Source organism: Aythya ferina (assembly GCF_964211825.1).
Source record: "Aythya ferina genome assembly, chromosome: 11".
NCBI classification, from domain to species: domain Eukaryota; kingdom Metazoa; phylum Chordata; class Aves; order Anseriformes; family Anatidae; genus Aythya; species Aythya ferina.
In genome coordinates, this window is record NC_140307.1 from 10,067,951 (window position 1) to 10,090,665 (window position 22,715).

At 45.6% G+C, this 22,715-nt stretch overlaps 1 protein-coding gene and 1 long non-coding RNA gene across 2 annotated transcripts in view; one reads left to right on the forward strand and one right to left on the reverse strand.

Moving 5' to 3' along the window:
* Positions 1–595: 595 nt before the first annotated feature.
* LOC311442645 lies at positions 596–4,170 on the reverse strand. The gene is made up of 2 exons (XR_014696788.1): positions 3,157–4,170; positions 596–2,117 (listed from the first exon to the last, which is right to left on the reverse strand). It is a non-coding gene; the product is annotated as an uncharacterized lncRNA (long non-coding RNA).
* HDGFL3 (HDGF like 3) overlaps positions 2,696–22,715 on the forward strand; it is a 37,900-nt gene continuing 17,880 nt past the window's right edge. The window contains exon 1 of the mRNA XM_084532105.1: positions 2,696–2,817. Within this exon, the coding sequence (XP_084388231.1) occupies positions 2,734–2,817 (84 nt within the window). The 5' untranslated portion in view covers positions 2,696–2,733. The remainder of the gene's footprint in view (positions 2,818–22,715) is intronic.

Sequence of the window (22,715 nt, forward strand, 5' to 3'; positions counted from 1 at the left end):
CTTTCCCAGCAGCTTAACCACAGCTTGATGATGGGACTGTTTGCAAAGTGTATTTAGGAATTTTCAGCTGGCCAAAGCTGAGCAGAGTTCTTACCTTGGCAGCTCTTTTACCCACTGCAGCCTGTACACAAGAGAAAAAGAGAGCTGCAACCTTGCATGTCTATGGGGTGAGTTTTCTTTAGAGCTCTACTGTGTGATTACCTTCGCTGCAGACTAGAAATATTATTCACTCACTGCATCCTCTGCAGACAGCAGTGCTAAGACAGACAGAATTTAAAAAAATGAACATTTTGATGAGATGATTCAGTTCAGAATCTAGCCACTTTGAATTCTGCTATTCTGACATTTGCAATACAGTGGAAGAAGTAGACATACTTTCTGCTCCTTTCTGATTTAAGATCATTAAATAAATTACTAGAAAGAGCTATTAATACCAGTAAATGAAAAGCAAATAATGTAAATAGGAAAAATAAATCAGATCCACCTCTCAAGTAAGTACTCTGGAGATAAAGGTGGTTTGGGAAGATAATACAATATGAGAAGTAAGATGCAATACACAGAATTATTCCAAACAAACTCAGATCAGAGTCCACAATTCCTGTACTCAGATATTTTGTATTTTATTTGTTCTGAAGAGACTTTAAACTGAAGGGAGGTATGAATTTAAAAGGATGCGAAATCCTATCTGTTGTGAAAGTGAAAGTGAATTGTTTGGCCACATGTCTCTACTGAAGGTGGCTGCTCTGGCAACCCTGTCACTGATCTGGGTAGTTCAAGCACAGATAACTACTGAGCAGAGTGCAGCCTAATCACCTGAGAGTTTATGCAGCTTCTTGGATTTTTTTTTCCATTGTTAGTCTGCTACTGATACCTGAGTTAATGATTTTACAGCAGTTCTTCCCCCAGCAGAGAAGCCTATACCCTGTTTTATGACCCAAAGTGACAAACTTTGTTTACTCATGCACTGCCAACAGCAGAGTTTGGGTACCACAGTCCTGTCATAGGGACACCATAAACAGTGAGAGTCTTCTTGGTCCTGTTCCAGCCTCAAAACAGGTGCTAGAAGAGGTGTTTGCTTGTCTCCTTTCTCTGCATTACCAACCCCACTGGCTGGCAGTGCTTGTTGTGGCCCACTTACTTCCTTCCCTAGATGTGACCCTGTGGCTTTCAGCCACTCCTTCCTCCTCCATCCACCTGCTGCCAGGTGCTTTCCTTGGGATGTGGATAAGCACCCAGACAGAGCCATCTCCCAAAACCCAAAGGTGATAGCTGGCATCTTGCATGCTACAAGCTCAGCCAAACCTATGGAAAAACCTTTCCATACTTTTCTGCTTATGACCTAGGTTGCAGGTGCTTTTTCATCTTTTGCTCCTCTAGACAATACTTCAGTATAATAAATGTCAATAACAATTGATTTATGAACATTACAACTTAACTGGTAGCATTATGGTAAAAATAGCAGTATCTGGGTTTGGGAATTGTGAGTTCTCAATGGTTTCCTTCCACAGAGGTACAGGCTTTTAAAAATTGGCATCGTCTGGCACGAGTCAAGCCCCTGACATCCTCTGTGGGCAAGCCCTTGTTGTGAATTTAAGGAGCTTGCAGCTCCAGGTCTTCCTGGTGCTGCGGACTGTTATTATTGTGATTATTTTTTTTAATGTGTTTTAGGGTGCTAATGGACATGGAGGGGCTGATGGTGGCGGGAGTGTGGGTGCAGGCATTGGGAAGACCCAGCAACATGCCCCGGACCCAGGCCTTTGCTCTGGGGCCTGCACTGGCGGGCGTTCTGCCTCATGAAAAGGGCCGGGGTGAGCCCAGGGGTCCTGTGGCAGCGGGTGCAGCCGCAGCCTGGCGGCGGGGTGTGCTCGGGGGGCCGGGGCACCCCAAGATCCAACCCAGGCCGGGTCTGGGCCTTGGTGTCGGGGCCCCGCAGGCCGGAGGGAACGCGGGGCCCGGCTGCAGAAAGCCGCAGGGCGCAGCCGGCGCCTCCTCTTCGCCCGGCCTCCATGTCAGGCGCGCATAAAGAACCATGTCACGCTTCAGCTGGGGAAGGAAGGGCCGGGAGGGACGGGAGCCGCTCTCTGCTCTCCTCTTTTCACAGAAACCGATCTGTGTACCTAGAAAATAACAGGAAGGGAAAGCGCAGGAGAGGGGGGGGAGAGGCGGGAGGGGATAAGAAGATCCTGTTTTCGGTCGCTGCCCGAGGAATAATTCGGAGGCAGCGGCTCCATCTTCCCGGGGCCGCGGCGGCTGCGGCGGGGATGGAGCGGGCGGCGTGAGGCGGCTCCGCACGGGGGGGGCCGCGGGCAGCGCCGCCGCGGGGTGAGGGCTCCCCGGCCGCCCCCGCCCGGCCAGGAGCCCCGCCGCCAGCCGGCTCCCTGCTAGCGGGGGCTGCTGGGGTTGTGTCCAAGGCCTCCCCCTCCTCCCCCGCGTACACACTCGCGCTCACACTCACACACTCACACACACACACACACACACACCCCATCTCCTCCCGCCGCCGCCGCCGCTGCCGCCGGAGGAGGAGGAGGAGGAGGTGGAGGAGGAGGAGGAGGAGGAGGAGGAGGAGAGGGATCGGGGATTGCCCGCGGCCCGGCCCCGTGCCCGGGCGCATCGCACCCCGCGGGGGCTTCGCCCGGCTGCCCCCGGGCGGCGTGTGCGGGGCGGGGGGTGCGGGAGGGAGGGAGGGAGGGAGGGGGGGGACACGAACGGAGGCTCCCGCGGCGGCTCCCGATGGCTCGTCCGCGGCCCCGAGAATACAAGGCTGGAGACCTGGTGTTCGCCAAAATGAAGGGGTACCCGCACTGGCCGGCCCGGGTGAGTACCGCGGCGGGGGGAGCCCGGCACCGACACCACCCCCCCCCCCGGTCCCCCACCCCCGGCCCGCCGCCGCCGCCGCCCCCCTCGCCCTCCCGCGGGGCTGGCAGCGGCCGGGCCGCGGCGAGGCTCAGCCGGAGGCCCCGGCCCCGGCCCCCGGCGGGCGGGGGGGCCGCGATGCGAGCCCACCCCGCTATTATTGTGCATCTTTTCTTTGATCTGCAGATTTCTCCCCCGGCCCCCCGGGAGGAGGAGGAGGAGGAGGAGGAGGGAGGAGGAGGAGGAGGGAGAGAGAGAGAGAGGGAAGGAGGGAGGGAGGGGGGCGAGCGCGGGCTGTACCTGGATTGTTATCGCGGGGAGGAGGCTTTGGGAGCCGGCAGCCCTGCCTGCGTGACAGCGATGCTGTTTATTATACGCCCTCCCTCGCCCCGGCCCCCCGGATCCCCCGTGGGGCTGGGGGGGGGGCCCCCGCCGCCGCCCCGGGCCCGGCTCCGGCCTGGCGCGGGGACGGGGCCGAGGCCTCGGGCCCGGCCTGGGTCGGGGTCCGGGGGACACGCGAGGGGAAGGGGCCGAGGCCTGGGCCGGGCTGGCGGCGCCCTGAGGGGTGCGGTGGGCTCGGGGGGCACGGCCCGCGGCGGGCAGGTGGCTGAGGAGGGCGGCATCGCGCCCTGTGGCCCCCCGGCTGCCCCGCCGCACGCCGGGCCTCCGGCTCTGCCTCTGTCTTGGTGCTGTCTCGCACCTCGCTGAGTTTCCCTCGTAGCCCTTTGTCATCTTTCATTTTACGCCGCTGTGATGGAAGTGAGGTGGAAGAGCATCGCGGGCATTTGGCAGTCACATAAGCGCCCCATTGTATTTAAACATCCGCGTTTGGTGCAGCCTCAATAATGCGGAGCAGAGCTTTCTCCAGGGGGGTCTGGTACCATGGCACGCTTGCAGGGCCTGTCCCTTCCCTCCTTTTTGGTCACCATTGTGTAAACTCATTGCGTAACACGCGTTGTGTGAACTCATTAGTAGGCATCGAACAGTGGGAGTCTATTTGTTGTCTTCTCCAACCTTTCTGGGACAATTCCATGGCGCTTGATGTCCTAGTCAAGGAAAGTTGCTGGCGTTCCTAACCTGTAAGAGCATGAAGGTAATGGAGCGTTGTGTGCAATGTGTACGAAAACAGAGAAGGGCAGGATCAAGATAGACAGAGATCTAGCATTACCCTTCAGGAGAAAGCCCGGGGAGAAGATGAGTGTAAGTGGTGGGCAGCGAATGGAAGGGCTCTCTGAGTGCAGCTGAGGAAGCACCAGCGGTGGTGTTGAACAGCAGATACTCTGCAAGGAGTGAAGGCCAACACCACAGGCTTAAGCAAAGGTTGGTAAAGAAACAGTGAGAGGGTTCTAAATAACTAGAAGCATGTAAATAAGGTGATGCATTCAATTATTTTGGCAGAGCAGACTAAAATTAGCATGCTAAAGGACAAACTTAATCAACACTGGGTTGTGGTTTTGTTATTCTATCATTATCCAGGTTGCTGGATATATACCTAAAAATGGCGATTTATGTCAGCAGAATAGCATGATCCACTGAAAATTGACTTCTTTCTTACCTCTGTTATGGTTTAATTTACTGTGAAAATTTTAATGGGAACAGTTGAGACCATAACTACATGGAAGCATGTTAATCTCTTTCCTTTTTGAGCCTCTGAAAAACTCCCGTTTGTTTACCTAGAAGCATAACAGGCCCTTTTGTTTTAATGACTTTTTTTTCCTTTTAAAAAAAAATCACTGTATGCTACGCAGCTGGTCATAGCCTTTGACTAGGTGTCTAAATAGGTTTGTGAATGACAATAATCTCCAAGAGAGTACATCTTCATTAGGAAAAAATAGGTGTGCTATTAACAGAACTTACTTCCTTTGTGCAGACTAACAGGATGTAAAGTTCAAGAGAAGACAAAGCAGTCTCTAGTTTTAACATGACTTAGCAAGCCGAGGTAGAAACTGTTGAGAGCCCAGAGTCAACCATCAGGCAGGAATCGAGCAGGCAGGCTGAGGGGTGTTGGTGTTGGGTTTTAGTTCACCTAAACATCAACAGGCACAATTCCATCGTGCTCCTGCAGCACGTGGAGCAGCTACATACAACTTTGTGTTAGATCAGGCTGGTGTCTGCCTGAAGCTGCCTTTCTTGTGAGAAATACTCTTTGTACTGTCTTTACTAGGACTTCACCTCATCTTCATTGCCAGGTTTTGCCTGATTTGCACTTCCTTAACTGAAAGACAAACGTGGTGAGGACACTGATCTTCATTTTGTTTCCCAGAAAACATTATGCTATACCTGTGAGGAGAAAAGAATTGTTTGAGTTGAGTCAAGTCTGATACTCTGATTAATTGAATGCCTTTTATCCAGGGGATTAGCTTGTTTCCAAATCCTTGAGTGTTAGCTACCTACTTCTTCATTCATTATGCAATTAGCACGTTTGGTCTTTGTATCCTCATGTGAAAGTCGACATGTTTCATGCTAATATACCAGCTTAATAATACAACTAACAATACATTTAAATAGCAATGTTATTGTCCTACCACATGGCTCTTTGCATGTCTGGGACCTTTGGCAGGAATTTGCTGTGCAGGGACAGGCTTCTTAAACTGTGTTTAATAAAGCTGAGAAGTGTTAAAGCAGGGCAGGAGGACTGCCTACCCTGTAATGAAGTGCACAGGCATTACTGGCTTGGCTCTGATTCAACCGCGTGTTTCCGTGTGCACGGGCACTGTCATACAGAAAATCTCGCTCATATCTCAGAAGCAGCACAGCTGCCTTAGTGCAGATCTGCCTCAGTTCCTCTCGTCTTTCAGTAGGTACAACACCCGTGGGCCCAGCTGGCCAACGTGGCACAACACTGCACCTGTATCCAGCAGAAGATCTGCCCTAGATCAATCTCTAGTCCTAGACCATTAGCTTGGAGTTAGGTTGGTCTAATGATCAGCAAGAACCAGGCTGATTTTCATCACTCTGGGAGAAGAGAGAGAAACCTTAAAGGAAGTGGCCAGATAGCAATGATTGATACACAGAGGGACCGGTGAAAAATTTTATCTAATAATTGATGGTGCGTTATGGCAGTCAAACTGCATTTCAGGTTTCTTTATGAGTCAGTCTAGCATTAATTTGAAAAGGATCGAATTTGCCACACTTAGCCAAAATGGTAATGGCCAGTAAATGTTATCTTTACATAGCCTGATAAAGTAGAATTGGTGAATAAATGCACTGTCTTCAAAAGATGCTTTTAGATACTTCGTACGTGAAAGATGTCACTTGGGTCTCACCACCTGGGAGGGCTGCTTTGCATTTTGGTATCGTGTTTTCTGGGGCAAAGCCAAAATTTCCTTTAGCTTAACTGGAGGACCGTGAGTAGATTTTGAGTTTAGGCCCCAAGAATTGGAGCTTAATAGTAAGAACAGATAAAATACTGGCAGCAGTTTACTTTAACAAGCTGTTGGTTTTTGTTTATGTGCACCTGATCAAAAATGTGGAATAAATGCCAACTGGCCGGGTCATCAGTTGCTGTAGTCCAACTGATGAGCAATTGTGTATCCAGAGTACATGCAGAAAGAGAAGGAAGGCTGCTGTGGTAAAAATATAGGAAAAAAAAGATCCAATTCATTGTACATTTTGTGAATGGTCTTTGCCTTTGAAGCACTAAATCCCTCTGTGTCTTAGTTCCCTGTTTTTATAGGACAAGTAACAGCACTTTTCCCTTTAAAAAGGTGTTGTGGAAACAAAAGCACTAACACTTAGGAGTTGCTTGGCTACTACAGCGATAGGAGTTGTGTTAGTACACATGGACAGAAAGATCTCTTTCTTCAGATACCCAGCTAATCTAGGATAGGTGTCCTGGTTTATTGAGAAATAGCCCCTTGAATGGTCACTCAGATGAGATAAAAAGGGAAGACTGGTGGTAGATTCAGAAGGATCAATAATGGTGTTTGCTTTATGAACGACCCTGAAAAAACAATAAGCACTTAGTTGCTGAAATTAGCTACTGATTTAAAAATAGGAAGGAAGCTGTTAATGCAGCGGTAGAGAGAGGAGGAAAAAATCTGGAATGACCTCAATAAAATAAGAGCATGCCCAGGTAAATGGTTGATGCCATTGTTGAACAGAAATCTAGGCTCATGCAGACGGGGAGACAAGAACTAGGTTTGGGTAAACCCAGATAGTTTGTGTGGGGATGTTTAAGTTGATTTGGGACAATACAAAACAGATCCAAGCAGGTAAAGCAGGGCATGTTAATGGAAAACACATGGATGTCTAAAGCTGGGTAGAGCATTTCGTGCTGGGAGAACACATCCTTTAAAGTGACAGTGTCACGCCAGCTGCTTTGAAGGTGCATTTAGTGTCTTGTGAGTATAAATTTCCTGTTTTCCAGACTCCTGCTCTTGTGTTCCTTTTGTCCAGTGTCCTTATTTCTGCTTTGAACTAACACCTACCTGAACGCCAGGTTTGCTAGGTACCTGACAGTCCTTGTGTGTGAACATCACTGTTACAAAGCATCTGCCGATAGCAATGACAGAGTGGCATTTGAGACACTTTAATATATTGGAGTTTTATATGGGTATGAAATTCTGAGTTTATTGCTTGTAGTGATACATAGTAAATGCTGCCATTTTAACGGGAGCTAATGTCTGCAGCAGGCTCGGCGTCATAAATGTAAGGATGATTGCATGATAAGTTTTAGCTGAGTGAGTCTTCAGTATAGCTTGACTGTGCCACCCCCCTACAGCAAGATGTGAAAGTTAGGTACCTTAGTGTAAGAGCTGAAATAATCCAAGGGAAGGGCTTAAAACTAAGCTCATGTTTACAGACTTTGGTAGACTAAAGCATAAAAAGATAAGGCTAGTAATACTATAGTGTTGCAGTTCAGTACAGCATTAAAGAATATTAAAAGTAATTATTGCTACGGAGTGACAGAATTCCAGAAGACTTTCAGTGTGAGTAAAAAATTTGTAGAAATATATTTTGAACACTTAACACACAGGCATTTTAGTAAATAAACCTTTCTTCTCCAGGTCAGTGAAGTGGATGAAGCTTTCTGGGTTGATTTTGGTGAAGCTCTCAGTGTAGGACCAAGGCCCATGCTCTGACAACCAGGAATGACTTTGGTCAGTTATAATTGCAAGTATGGCAGATTGGAAATATTAAACTCTCAAACACATCATAGAAGAAAGACTCGACTCTACATTTTAAGTGTTTGATATTTAAAACAGACCATTTGTTTTCTTATTAGTATAAGGATAAGGGAAGGTAGGTTTTCCCTGGCAGGGTTTATCTTTTTTGGCAAAGAATGACAGACAAAAATCAGATTAGATCCAGAAAACTTCAAAGGGTCCATCAGAAATAGACAACAGATCTTTCTCTGTGTTTTTCTGCCAAAACCCAGTCTGCAATCTTTTGAGTTTTTCTCGTTGGCCATTTGGGACCTGTCCAGTCCTTCACCATGTGCTTTTCTCCTTTTTCCCCTTTTGGTTGCTCTGTTTTATGACATCACTTTTGCTGTGTTACTAAATATGAGTCTCCTGTGACTTCTCTTTTACCAATTCTGAGCTTCTTCCTGCTCTCTCCCTCTTTAATTATGTACCTCACTCATACATCACTCCTTAGAGATCTGCAAGCAATTTTTCAGGCAGGTCTCAGAGATGAGACATGATGTGCTGATCGCTGCGAAGGTCTGTCATAACCAAGGAACTAATTCTGAGGTTGTTGGCTGCTTCATGCAGCACTCCCATGAATTCTGTGGAGGTGCATCTGAAAAGAGACATTTAAGGCCGGGCGTTCTTTATGGAATTGCTTTTTGCTCTCTAAGCCTTCTGCACCAGGTTGAAACATGTTGCTTAGATAACTTGAGCTTAAACTTTTATTTGCAAATATCTGGTCATATTTAGAGAAGGTGTGAGTGCCTTTCCAGTGACTTCACCAGCTCATTGAGTACTGTTTCCTTCATTTCCTAAAACAAAAATAACAAGGAGTGAAGTGTGAATTCTCCTATTGTTTGGAAGGTGAGGAACCTCAGCAGCTGATGTTCTTTATCCCTGCTCTTGTGTTCTGCTGTAAGTGTGACTTGAAAACAGATTTCATCTGAGGTTTGTAGCTTAAAATGGAGTTTTTATACAGAAAATTGAATCATAACTTATACTAAAACCTTTCCAGTTGCTCTTGCTTGGCAAATGAACCATTTTGGGGCCAAGGTGTTCTATGTTTGATGATATCGCGGACAGGAATATTTGGGAAAGCTTCTTTAAAATAAGTTTTTTTAATCTCTCTTTTTTAATTAGTTTAAATAACTATCCCCAAATGTGCAAGTCTGTTCTTTTTGTGTAAATGACAATAGAGGAATATATTTTCTCCTGCAGCATCATGTTTTACAAGCCCAAATGAAGCCAACCCAGAAGGAAGACGGTTGACTCAGAAGTTTTGAGGCAGTAAGCATGTAAAGATTTTCATACCCGTTCCGTGCAGGCTTTGTGTTAGATGTTTTTCTTGCCATTCCAAAGCTACCAAACAGATCTCATCAAGTAACCTCATGGACATCACTGCATAGATACATGCTTTGTCTGAAGGGAAGGTGCCCCTTTCAGTCAAATCTGTAGCCTGTCAAATTAATCTGCATGTTCTTACTGTTAGCTTCCATTACATGTATTAATTGACAGATCTCTTCTGTTTGTTATTGTGTTAAAGGACCTGTTAGGAGACCCAGCTGGAGTGAAGCATAGGCAGCAAAACAAAGGCTGAGTTTTCAGTTTTAACTCTTCATTTCCTGATTTCTCCATCCTAATATTGAATTGATGATAGTTTTCCTGCATTTAGGGTAATAAAAATGTTACAAGCAAGTGATTGCTGTCAGTAAGTATCTGCAATTGTCATCTGAGGATAGATGAAATGATTTCCTGATAACGCTGGAAAAGTGATGACAATGTAGAGATCTTTCACATTTGAACTGTTTGCAGAGGTGTTGTCTGAGCAGTTAAGACCTTCCCACTGTATGCTTGGGAGGCATAAGGAGAAGGAGTCTGCCCGAGGCCTCGCAGTAATACTGTAATTCAAGTGATAAATATAGCAACAAACACTGGAAAGTAGCCTGTGTGGAGCAGGCAGGAAGAGGATGTGGAGCCAGCTTTCTAAAGGTGTCAGGAGTTAGCTGAACGTCAGTGCTTTGCTCTATCTTTAGGTACCTTGGTGCTTTTCAAGTCTGCCCATGTCATCTGTGACTCGTACCTCTAGATACCACGGGTATCCGTGTACGTGTGTGCCTGCACGTAGCTGTTCTGTGCGTGTGTACACACCGGGGTGGACACGAGGGATGCTTCAAACATAGGAGTAACACGGTGCTGTGGCAGCACACCACTTGATTCTGGACTCCAGTAGAGGCAGCATCAGCAGAGAAGGGCCCGGTAGTTTGGCCGAAGCACAGTAGGAACAAATAGAATAAACAGTTATTTAAAAGATTCCAAGAAATATTTGGCAGACAAGTGAGTATCATGAAGTAAAGCTTTTAAAACTTAAAGAAGGAAATGGATCCTTGCTTCCTCCTCTGGGGAAGGTCGCTGCATTACTGGCTTCGCACTTCTGAGATTGTTTCGTTCTTCTGTGTAACAGCCAGTTCTAAACCTGATACAGAAATTGGAAATAAATTGCACTTTCATTTCCAGTTCTTCATTCTTCTACTTGGACTGTTTGACAAGACAGTCTTGATAATATATATTTTTACCAAAACAATATATAAGACCTGGCTATTCCATTTTATCTCATTTTATTGTTCCAGAAAACAAAAGGAAGGTAAGATAGTTGATTAAATACTACAGCATCATAACAAAAGAATGAACTTCCCATGTTATGATATTGTTCCTGTTGACCTGTTCTGAAGTTCCCCATCCTTCAAATGGTCCCAGGTCAATCCAAGTAGTACCTTGCACATCACTGCTGCTCTGAAAAGACATAAAGTTCTTGAATTTCAGCAAGGTTTAATCCCCATCTCCCAGCCTTTTGTAAACCCCTGCTGAAATCTGAAAGTGTCTTTAGAGTCAACATAAAAGGAGGAGAGATTGTACTGTGCTCTGAGAAGCACAAAGCCCAGAGTTAGAAGGGACAGGTGTCCAGAGAGTTTGGTGTCTGCCTTAGAAAAATACATTTAAATCTCTTTCAGTTTTCCGTCAGCAGACTGAAAGGATAATTAGCATACATCTGTAGCCCTGAAAATGCAAACTGGAAACAACTGTTTATTTTGCCTTGCAGCAAAGTGTAAAAAACCTAGAGAGGCCGTTTGCCAGCTCTAGTTTGGCTGTTTGAATAGAAGGCATCATGTAACAAAAGAGGAAAAACAGAGCAAGGAATGTCATATGCCAAAGAATTTCTTTAAGACGATCAGTTAACAAAGCATCCTACATCCAGCAGAGTAAGTAGGGCTAAGGAGGAGGGAAAAGATTCCAGACTGTGTAGGGACCTTGCAGGATCGCTGGTGTCACTGATGTCAGCTAGAAAACAGCGTGTAAGTCTTAAGAGTCAATAACTTTGTACTTGTCAGGCTCGGAAAGCACCTACCTGTGAAGCCACATGTGGCAGAAGTAAACCCACACAGAGGCAGTGAGTAGAAGAAACTATAAGTCTGGGAGAGCTCAAGGCACAACTGCACAGTAATGCAAACCATGTCTGGGAATCAATCCCATATCAAATTGGATTATAAAATGTATAAATAAAGTATATATTGAAACTTGATAATAGTTCAGGGAGTGACCTTACAGAGATTTGTAGCATGTAGACTGGAGATGCAATCTAGGTGGGAGAAGCAGGAAAGTGCAAATGGAGGAGCAAATGCCGTGGTTGCAAAGAACAGTCGTGGGGTTACGGTCCTTCCCCTGATGTGCTTATGCATTCTGCATAGAAACTCATTGGATTCAGGCAGCTTTTTTTTTGCCATTTTCTCTCAGCACTGTGAATCTTACATAGCACAATGTTTGAGCCTCCATGCAAGGGGTGCTGTGAGCCAACCCCGTCTGTATTCCGGAGGACAGGGTGTCTCCCTTAGCGGGTGTCTGCTTAGCCTGAGGAAAACAGACAAACCAGGAATCCAGGTTTCAGCCCCTGGCTGTTGCCCAAGTCCCTAACCTATTGTTCGGTAACCAGGAGGCAGCTCTTCAGCTCCTCCTCCACCTATCCCTTTGGGAAAACTTTCGCCGCCAGGCCCTTATAGTTTGTCTTTCCTATGGCACATATCAGTGTCTTCAATGGGGAGGAAGGGAAAAAAGCCCCGATCAAGTGGCATTTAAATTAGCACATGTCACAGGTTTGCTGTCCTGACAGAGCAGTGGAAGATGATGCCAGAAGGCAGAGCTCTGCCCCAAAAGAAGCCTTGCATCCTTCCCCTTCTTGAGAGGTTTTGCCTTCGGGTCCCACTGCTGGTGCAGAGGCCACCCGAGGGCAATGGCTGAGGGGTCCCCGACCAGCAGGCACAGAGGGGTGGGCTTTGCACCTCCAGAGGCGAGGCTGCCTGTGCGTGGCCTTTCTTCCTTGGGAGACCATTTATTATTAATCACTGTATGTAAATCAAGCCCTCCAGCCCCATTGATTGGTTTCGTGCTGCGCTGACGTAAACGTGTGTGCATTTTCACGAGCTTCCTGCAACTGGTGAGCAGCCCTCACGACGGTCCCGCGCAGGGCCGAGCGGTTTCCCTGGGTGCAGTCACACCACGTGAGGGCTGTCTGCCAGCCCCCTGGCAGGACGTATGTTTGCATGCGGGGATTTCTGCACATTGCCTCGACCTTTGCAGCGCATTGGCTGTTCGAGTGCGACTTGTGGTCCACCGTTGGCTTCCTGTAGTATCGCTGCTTCCAGCTTTCTCCCTCTTACGTTGCCAATCCGTTTTTTCCCAGATGTGTTAGCTTTTTCCTTTTGCAAGCTAAATTTTGGGTTACTCGCAGCTCGTATTTCTCACAGACCTAGGGCTCTGTGAGTCATTTGTCATATCCGTTTTGCCGTTGCTGGTTTCAGCGGAGTGACTGCATGTTTATCCACACACTCACAGGAGCACAGGAGAGTACCTTGGGCTCAATGCTTGCAGAGGCTCCTGGCGTCCTGTCCTGCGGTGCCTCTTCCAGAGCACGGCAGGCGTTAGGTGAGGCAGATCCGGACGAGGAATACAACCCAAGCAAGGCGTCTCGTGCCAGGCACTGTGCCATGCTGTGGTGGCGTCTTTTGTCATCGTTTGCTTAAACTAATAGCTTGCTCGTTGGGTTTCAGCCCAGATATCCTTCTTGCCATCTGAGCCAACGTACATTTGTATTTCTGCAAAGATTTCTTGAAGCACAGTTATCTGGGATGCAGTGAGGAGCGCTCCTTCAGGGTTATTCCATTACTGTGGAGGTGTTTGTGAGGTGGAGGTCCCTGGGATGTTAGCACCGTACTGATAGCACTGCATCCCCCTACCCACCCGCAGGCTCCTGCTGGGGGTCCCGAGTGTTTTGTGCCCGAGCAGATCTAGCTGCAGGGCTGGAGGCTTACTGCCCTGCTTCTTCCCTGCTTCTTACAGCAGAGCGGAAGGAAGACGATGCCTTTCCCATCAGTTTGCTCTCTAAAGACCATGTCCCAAAGCAAGGGAACGAGTTTAACTGCATAAAGATTCCTTGATTTCAGTAAAACCGTTTACATATGTGGTGCCCTGCCTGTAGAAACACAAAGTAGGACCGTAGCCTGAGGGAGAAGGCAGGCATTCATCTTAAAAAAGTTAAAAAATAAAAGATGACATTCCATACCGCGGTGCCTCTCCAAATACCAGGGCTTTTGAAAGATATTAGCGGTGCAGCGAACTCAACAGATAATTCTTTTCGTATGGTGTCTGGATCAGGTGATTCACATATGTTCACATTTTCAGGTACTCGCTTTTGCTGCTTTTTATCAGGAGTTATTTTTCAAAATCTTCCTCTTCTGCAAACTTTATTTTTCTTTGTCACAGTCAGTATTCATATCACAGCCTTTAGAAGAAGGTAGCATAAAGTTATTAAGCCTCGTGGCTAGAATTTTAATGTCTGCGATGATTTATCACCGGTAATAAGCCTGTCCTGTCTATTAATGTTTTGTTTTCTCTGTGTTTGTTTGAGAGACGCTGCTTTGGAGCTTTTCATTGCTGTTAAGGGAGCAGGTTGGTTTTCTGAGCAGGTTTTTTTTGAATTGGTGCTTCTGGTAAAACGGCAAGGATTCCATGTTAAAAGGTGAACGCAGATTAGAGGAGACGCAGTTGTCAGACAGGGCTCTTCAGCATTATAACGCTGTGAGTGCTTTCTCCTCGTCTTCTGCAAGATGCTTTGTGCCATCTCCTGCCTTACAAATGAGTGGATTCACCTGTGTGTAATTGCTGTGCTATTGTGCTGCACGGGATCTGATCACACAAAGGCAAAGACTTTGTTTATGGTGCCAACTGCGTGCCCAGCTCTGCTTCCAGGATCAGCTCCTAGCTGTTATGTTTTTAGAAGCCCATAATAATAAAGATTTTAGTGGCAACATGTTAAGAAGAACGCCAGCTTCTTCAGTAGATGTGGGAGCAAGGGGAGCAATTTTTTAACAAGAAGCTTTTACTTTTTCAAAACATTTGCTGCTAGATGAAGATGTTAGTTTACTTCTTTGTCAAAAGTCAGCAATATGCTTGACCTGGTGTAGTACCAGGGGTGGCAGAGTCATCTCTACAGCCAAAAGTGTGCTGTCTGCATGACAGATTTTATTGAAAAGGGCTGCCATCATGTGCGGTTCCTGTGAGATTGAGCTGGGGATCTTCAGGATTAAAAGCATGAGCAGCATGAGCTAAAACTCTTTGTCTGTGAAAGATGATTTGGGCATGTCATGTGCCACCACTAGTGCTTTAAGAAGTAAAAGCAAGTGATAACTAAAATTAAAATGTTGAATACCGGCCTGAAAGCCTTATGACTGGATTTCATTGATTCGTATGAGGTGTATGTAAACACAGTACCTGGATCCCAGGATAAATCTGTGTGTTTAGTCTTCCCTAATGTCCTCCCCAGTTCCAGATATGTGTCTCCTTAACCAAGTTCTCTGTGTAATTGCCTTTTCCTAGTTATTTGTGCAAGATGAGTCAGAACAACACGCTGTTTCTTTACAGCTGCTTTCTAAAACAAAATGGTAACCTGATGTAAAACATGGACTTTTTTTTGCTGAGCTGCCAATGGAGAGTGCTAAGATTCCTTGCTCAGTATGGATGCTATTCCCGATACGGAGGTAAAGGGTGTTTTAAAAATTTAGTATTAATGTATGCGGGAAAACAGCTATTACCGTTCCACACATGCAATTTGCCCCTGACAGCCTGTATCCTTTAAAAATCACTGCTCCTTTAAAATTAATCCTCTGGTTGCCCCTCAAAGTCAGTTACAGAAATGAGACAGAGTAATGGCCAGAAGCCCTGGTGGTGTTTGGAGAAGGAAAGTAAGAGAAAATCAGAAGCTTTTGGAAGAAAGCAGATTTCTGGAGTAAGTTTTGTAACTTCTGTAATACAACTGCTCCTGAGTCACTGGCTTTTGTAGGTAACTCATGTTCGTGGAAACACCATATTCTGGCAAGTTATTTAAAGGTAACACAAAATACTGACACATACCTCATACACAAATTCAAGTTAATTTAGTGGATAGAAAGAGAGGATGTTCCAAAGTAAGTCTTAAACCTACAAGTATGTAAACATGTAGGCAAATTCAAGCCCATAATTAATAAGTAGAGATTAAAATCTAAATCAAAGAGAGCACTTGCATGCTTAAAACTTACATTTACGGTTTCTGATGTGAAATTGTTAAGTAAGCATATTTTTTATAATAATGGGCATGCCACCCTACAAGTCTGGTCACTACCATACTGATATATCCCACTTGTCTCTGAGGTTAATGCCACTTACAGCTCCAAAAAAGTGTGTCTTTTTGTCTGTCATGTTTTTGTTTGAGTGATTTTTTTCTAATCTGGCTTAGCAATTAGGATTTAAGTTCCTAGGTCCATATGTACATATGGGAATGCTTCAAATATTTTAATGCAAAGAGTTTCATTCCTGTAGGTTGCTGCTTGAGGATTGTTTTGTTTTGTTTTGAGAAAAATGTTCATTTTGATAAACAAGGTTGTTAATTTTTTAGGGAGTATCTAAGTAAATATAAGCAACATTATGTTTTTGGTTGAATCTAAATGAAGGCTAAATGAAAACTGTCATTCTGAGGTTTTGGAAGCTGAAAAAACAGGCAGGTGGGAAGGAGTATGACTTGGCTTGGAAAAGTTCATTCCTAACTCTCTCTAGGCAGACAGATTAAAATTCCTGAGAGTTTAACCTAGACTGAGGGACTTTGCAGAGAAGGTATTTGACACTGTAATGACAGCAGAATCTAAGCAAGCCCAGTAAAAATACCAAGTTTGGGCCTGACTGCTGCACAGAGACCACTGTGACTGCATGAATCTCTTCTTCTTCAAAAAAAAAAGTACTGTTGTTGCAGTGAACCAGCTGATCCAGGCAGAAGTTGCATGTTAGTTAGCAAAACAGGCTGCTAGTTTCATCAGTTGGCTTGCACCATAGATGGGGCTAAGACTTGGGGGGTAATGACAACAATTACTCAGAGACAGTTGTTCAGCTTACAGCAACCCAAGGCTTCCTACAAATGCCGAGCTCTTCTGCAGGTACGAATTTGCAGTTTGTCAGTGGAGTAAACAGGAAATCCTGACTTTGAATGAAAAATTATTGCAAGTCACTCTATTTCATTGGCTCTGCAATTAGATTTCATGGTTTCTCGTTCTCCCTAGACGGAGCACATGTTGTTGTACATGTGATTTGCGTCACAACAAAATAATTGGCCTGGGTGCTGATGATATTTGGTGATTATTACTCATCCCATAGCGCCAAAATCTGGATTTAGACCTTTGTGCTGCTGAGGAGTCACAGTCTGAATGCACTTGTTCAGTGGTAAGGAGCATTTTGGTCCCCTGATGTAATCCTTAGCTGCAAGTAAGGCTAACAAAACAGGTCACAGAGGACACAAGCAGGAGGTTTTTCTGTTCCCAAAGGCCCAGGTTAATGGTTGCAGCACTCCAAAGTGTCAACCTTGGAACCTCCCTAGCAGGAGCCTTCTAGGTGCAGCAAGTGAAGCAGCAAGTGAAGCGGTCGTTCCCTTCTGCACCTTGGATCTTTGTGTCCACCCTTCATAAACTGAAGGTTTGCCCCTGCAATCTCCATCAGTCAGATTTCCTTACAACAATTCTAGCTGCAAGCTATTGTGTCAACAAGGTTTGTGTACTTTGTGGGAAGCTGTTCCAAATCCTGCAGAGCAGTTCTTGGTGTTCTTCAGCCTGGAAGTTTTGTGCCGTTCCAGTTTTTTTAACTGACTTTTTAGGGAAGTAAATTGCATTGGAAGAGAAATGGTAAATTAAGCCAGCCAAGTCTGGAGATTGCAGTCTTCCAGAAATTTGCTTACCTTTTGGCTTTAAGTGTGTCAATATGAGCATAAGAACCAGCAACACTTCTTTTAATAACAGCTTGAGCAGCACAGAATGGATCTTCGGATATGTGAAGCAGATGAGCCTTGAGTATAAAAACTGGTTGTGTGGATTTGACCAAATGTCAGTGCCCAAGGCAGGCTGCACCCGACTGAAAAGGTTTTGATCAAGTTGACTGGCCAAAACATCCTATCACATGATAAAACATTTTTCCTTAAAACAAAAACCATCAATGAAAGAGTAAAATTCCAGTGTAAAATGTGGAAGGCCCAAAAATATGCAACAGTCTCTCGCATTCTTGTACCATTCATCCACTCTTTCTAACAGAGCTGATATGACAGGTGGCAGGATTCATCCAGGTACTTTGGGGGGGAGGAAATGGCATGATTTTAGTGTCCCTTCTTACAAGAAGAGAGTGGCAAGAGAAAAATATGGTGTTTGTGCATGTGCAGTCCCCAGAATTTCTCATGTGTTGATGTCTTGACTGTTTAATCAGTGTTTATTTGCTGTATGTCTTCCAAACACATTTTTGTATGTGCATTTCTTGCACACCTTTAATATTTCAAGACAAAAATATTTGTAGTAAGATGATAAAGAAGGATAACCAAATTTTGTCATCAGAAAATGCTTTAATTTGGTGTTAGTGGGCTCACTGTGGTTTGCTCAGGTGGATGTACATTGCAAACAGTATTTTGATACCTGAGGAATAATTTACTTAAAGAAGTAAACACAAAATGCCTCAGGGCTGGCAGTATTTGTTGAAAAGGAACAACCTCTCACCACCTATCCACAAATAAAAAAGTAATTTTGTGAGCCATGAAACTTAAGAAGATTATTTTTCTCTGGCTTGCCTTTATGTGGATTCCCCGTTGTCTAGTGTTGCGGTTAAGCTTGCATTGCAAGCTGTCTCTCAGCATATGGGCTACTGGTCTGTCCATCTTCGGATGGACAGCTTGTTTATCACAAAACATGAGGAAACTTAATATCTCTGGTCTTTCTTCTTTTGTCTGATGTGGCAAAATGAGCTGGCGTGTTCCTAAGTTACTGCAGGTGAGAGTTTGACTGAAAATAGTGTGATCACATCCTATCCTTACAGCCTGGAAAAAAAACATATCCTAATAGTAGCACTATTGCTTCACTGAAAGTGGCAGGGAAACATTTCATTTGGAGAAAATGGAGCAGTTGTGCAACAGTCCAACTTTGGTGTGTGGTCACTGACTGGGAGGGTTGCAGCTTGATAACCTGAAATCTTCATCCAACAAAGCTGAAAGTGTTTGTTAGGAGTAATGTCTAGCTTTTCATCTCTGGGCTTCATCTGCTTTATAGGAAGAACTGTACCATCGTCCCCATTTGTAAAATGAGAGTGAAGGAGGTGCAGTGATGTGGCCAAGGGCAGCCCAGAGGCCAGTGGCAGAGGCAGCTCCCCCGTCCCCTCGTCTGGCATCTTTCTGTCCCAGCCATGCACGCTGGCGGAGGGCTCGAATCACATGAGTAGGCTGGTTATCTACAAAGTCATGCATATAGATACTAGTCATGCAGAACTAAGCCTCGGCCCCATTTTCATACTGAAGATGAAAGCAGCTCTGCAGAAAGTGTATTTCAACTTTATGTCTTAAAAAATATGCTGCTAATTAGGGATGTAAAGGGGCTGAACTCAGCTGCAGGACTGCTGATCTTTCCTAGTGAGACATTGCCTGCCAGCATTGTTTGGACTCCAACTAACCCTTCATTGTCTTCTATCTCGACGAGGTCCCGAGCATGCACAGAAAAAAAGGATTGATGTCTTTATATTGTCATTTCTGGCTGTCTGCAGGATACCCTTCAGCCATTTTCAGCAGTGCTCAAAAGTATGCTCTGCTGTTTTTAATCTTGTTTTGCTTTTTGTTTTTGCTGGTGGCACTCTTCCATGCCCAGAGACTTTTTTAATTTTTACTTTTGTAGCTGTGCAATTCTACCTTATTAAGTTGGATTCTGCTTCTAGTCTCACCCTTCACAGAGTTATCTTTTTTAATGGGTGAAAAAGTGCATATGCCAGCATTCCACACCAGGAGTTCTCGTGTATGATGTACATCAGGGAAAGAGTTGTGCTCTGCTTCAAATATCTCGTAGTCCTGATAAATGAGAGTGAAATTCTGCAGTCTCCAACCAGCTTTAGTTGGATTGTTGTAAAATATAAGTACTACGGAATTTGAGTCACAGTTTTTAGGTTGGAGAAGGTTGGATATTTTTTTTTTCATTTTAGGATCCTCTGGGGAAAAAAATTAATATTTCACATTTTTGCAGAGCTGTATTTTAAACAATGGTTTAGGAAAGATGCTGCCATACTGCTAACTCCCAGTAGCACTAGCTATTAAAAAGTGTATTAAGTCCACGTGAATAAAAATGACACGTTACAGAGAAGCAAAATACCCTATTGTAATAATGTATTTTGAAGAGTATTGCTTTTATCCATTTAGAGCTGTGCTAATAAGCTAACTGCAGAAGATCAAGCTGCTTGCATGTGTTGGGCAATAATAAGCAACTTGAACCACTTTCCAGCAAAAAATACTATAGGCCTTTGCTTGACTGCTGTGCAGTGACTCCAGGGATTTCAGGGGGAGATACAGATCTCTGCAATGCTTCTGTGTGCTTTTGCCAATCAAAGGCATTTACAGTATGTCAAAACAATCAGTGATTACTGCGCTGCAGTTTTAATTCCCTCCTTTTGCAAAATAAAAGGACTTGTTCTTGTGGTTTCAGTGCCCACATAAGCATCTCTGCATGCTGAAGTAAAGCTTTCTTGTCCGTGCATGTGAAGCTGATAGGTATTTTTGCACGATATGTGGGGTTTTGTCAGTGTAGAATTGTGGTGGAGCAAAATGGAGCAAGGTCTGGGAGCTGCTGTGGTCCAAAAGCCACCCTGATAGCCTGGAAGTGCTGCTTCTGAACAGCAGCATACCCACAGCATGGAGGTTGTGTGCCAGCCGTACAACATGACACCTGCTGTCCCTCCAAGTAGAAGGAGATGGACGCATCCGGGATGCCCTTCAGCTGCGGCGGGCAGCGCTGCCCTTGTCATGACTGCTGCAGTAACGTAAACCTCCGCAGAAAGCTGCTCACCGTAGACAAACAGAGACTAGGCTGCCATTCCTCTCTGCGTGTCTCCGAGAGACATGTTTCCCATTTTGCAGGGAATGTAGAGCTCTGCAGAGCAGAACACCCAGGAGGGAGTGCAGCCTCCTCTGCTTCTGCACCAGCCCTCCCAGGGAGCTCCTCCGCCTGCCTGGAAAACGCTGCCTGATCCCACAGGCAGGCAGGGGGATGATTTGTGCTCCTGGGAGCCCCCGTTGTTCTCGGAGGGCAGCTCCGCGCTGCCTTCCTTGCAGGGCTACAGATCTGCAGCCCCAGCCTGACCCACCCTCGTTCCGCAGGCTCCCTCGCCTCAGCACAGCCGCTATGGGAGGAAGGGGCTGCAGTACCAGGGCTGCCAAATCCAGCCCGGGAGAACCAGTTGGAGACACTACCTGAGAAGTCAGCAATTGCTCAGCAGCACTGCGAGCAAAATATTCATGCTGCTTTTTACATGCTAGCCTGTAAACTGCAATGTAAGTAGGCAGATTTCTTGCTTCCCCATCGGTAGTCCCTAGCAACACCGTTTGATAAAGCCCTGCTCTGGTTTGAGAGGTCCAGGCTGAATTTTCTGTTCAGCATTCCTGACCCTAGAAGCCTGGCATTTGTTTACTGAAAGAAAAAAAAAAATAGAAAGAAAGAAAAAAAAAAAGCACAGTTACGTCTTTAAAGCTCTGCTGCTTGGTTGGCAAACAAATGCTGGGAAGTGCAGCTCTGCTGAGGTTGTGCAAAAAGAAAGCAATTGTTATTCATTAAGCAGATGACAGCAATGGGAGTAAAGGGGATAAAACTCGAAATCTGAAACCACCTGCTTTAATTTTAGCCATAATTGAAGCGGCTGCCCATGATGTTGCTGATGCACATATCAGATTTGCACGCCATGCGCTGCTCTCCCTGATTTCTGTGGCAGCAAGCTCCAGCCCACTGTCTGCTCTGCTTCAGGAGGGGATGAATCTCCTGTTTGATTGCAGGTTATAACGGGCACTTTAGAATCTGTTTGTTTCCTTCCAGGAGCAAAATGCAGTAGCAGTCTGGCTCTCCGATAGACAGATGCTTTAGTCATTAGTGAGGTTTCTGTGACTACAACACTGTGCCCTAGTATGGGTGCACTTATCTCTTTTGTTCCTGGTTCGAAGCAGTGATGCTTTCCTCGCTCTTGTGCTCACGCACCCGCTCCCTTTCTCTCCCTCCCTCCCTCCCTCTCTGCCTTTGATCTTGCTGATATGGGGAAAAAATATCAGATCCAAATCTTCAGCATATTTAACCAAAACATATTGTAGGATGGGAATAATTTGTGACCGAGTACAGCAGCAGGGGGCTGCAGTATGGTTGCTTGTACTGCTTGCTTTCCATTACTACAAAACAGCAGCAATCATCAAGGAGTGCTGGGGTTGTTCTGCAGCTAAATAAGCACTTAGAGCCTCGGCGTTCATGGAGGGCTAAAGTGGTTTTGCTGGGAATGGATGGGGTGTGCAAAGCTCGCTTCTCCTGGTCTCTGATGCAGGGATTCTGGTGGAACAAGCAAAAAGAGAAGGGATCCTTCCTAATGGCAGAGAGGGTCTCGTCCTTCCCTAAATTCCCTAGGGTTCTTGCCACAGATTTGAATTGCTGTAACACTGTCGCTTCGTATTTTGACCTCATTATAATACTAAAGACATAAGCCTGAGAGCTGGGGAGCTCGCAGCAAAATCAGCAAAGGCAGGAAAGTCTTGACCTCAGCTGCACAGTGCGGTGTTAGAGTGGGAGCATTATCAGCCCATCCTTGAGCTGTTTAGTGCAGATTTATACTGCATGTGTTTGTACCTCTATGCCAACTTTCAAAAGCTATGAAAAGCTTTTTTATGCTTTCCTGCAATGATACATAGTCAAGGGGGATACTCGGATGAATAAAGAAATATGCCACAAAATGGGGAGCAGGTGAGCTGCATGAGAGATGCCTGTGCTGACCTTTACTGTGTTTGGTGCTGCTCCTTAGCTAGCGGTCGGCATTACTGGGAATATGACATGGGGCTTAGCTGCGCTTGGGACATTGCTTAGGAGAAGATCCTCACCGCTTCGAAGAGCAGCACGTTGTGCGATCTAAGATCCCCATTCCCTTCTGGTCAGCATTCCCTGCTAAGCATGTCTTCATTCCTCTGCATTACTGATCATTTACAGCTGTTAGCTTTATTTCATGAGAAATTCTTAAAGGGCTGAGACAGTAACTGGACTGCGCTGTTCTGTAATGCAGCCCAGAGCTGGCTCCATATTTCAAGCAACCAAATGAGATTCTCAGTCTAGTCCCAGCAGACGTTGT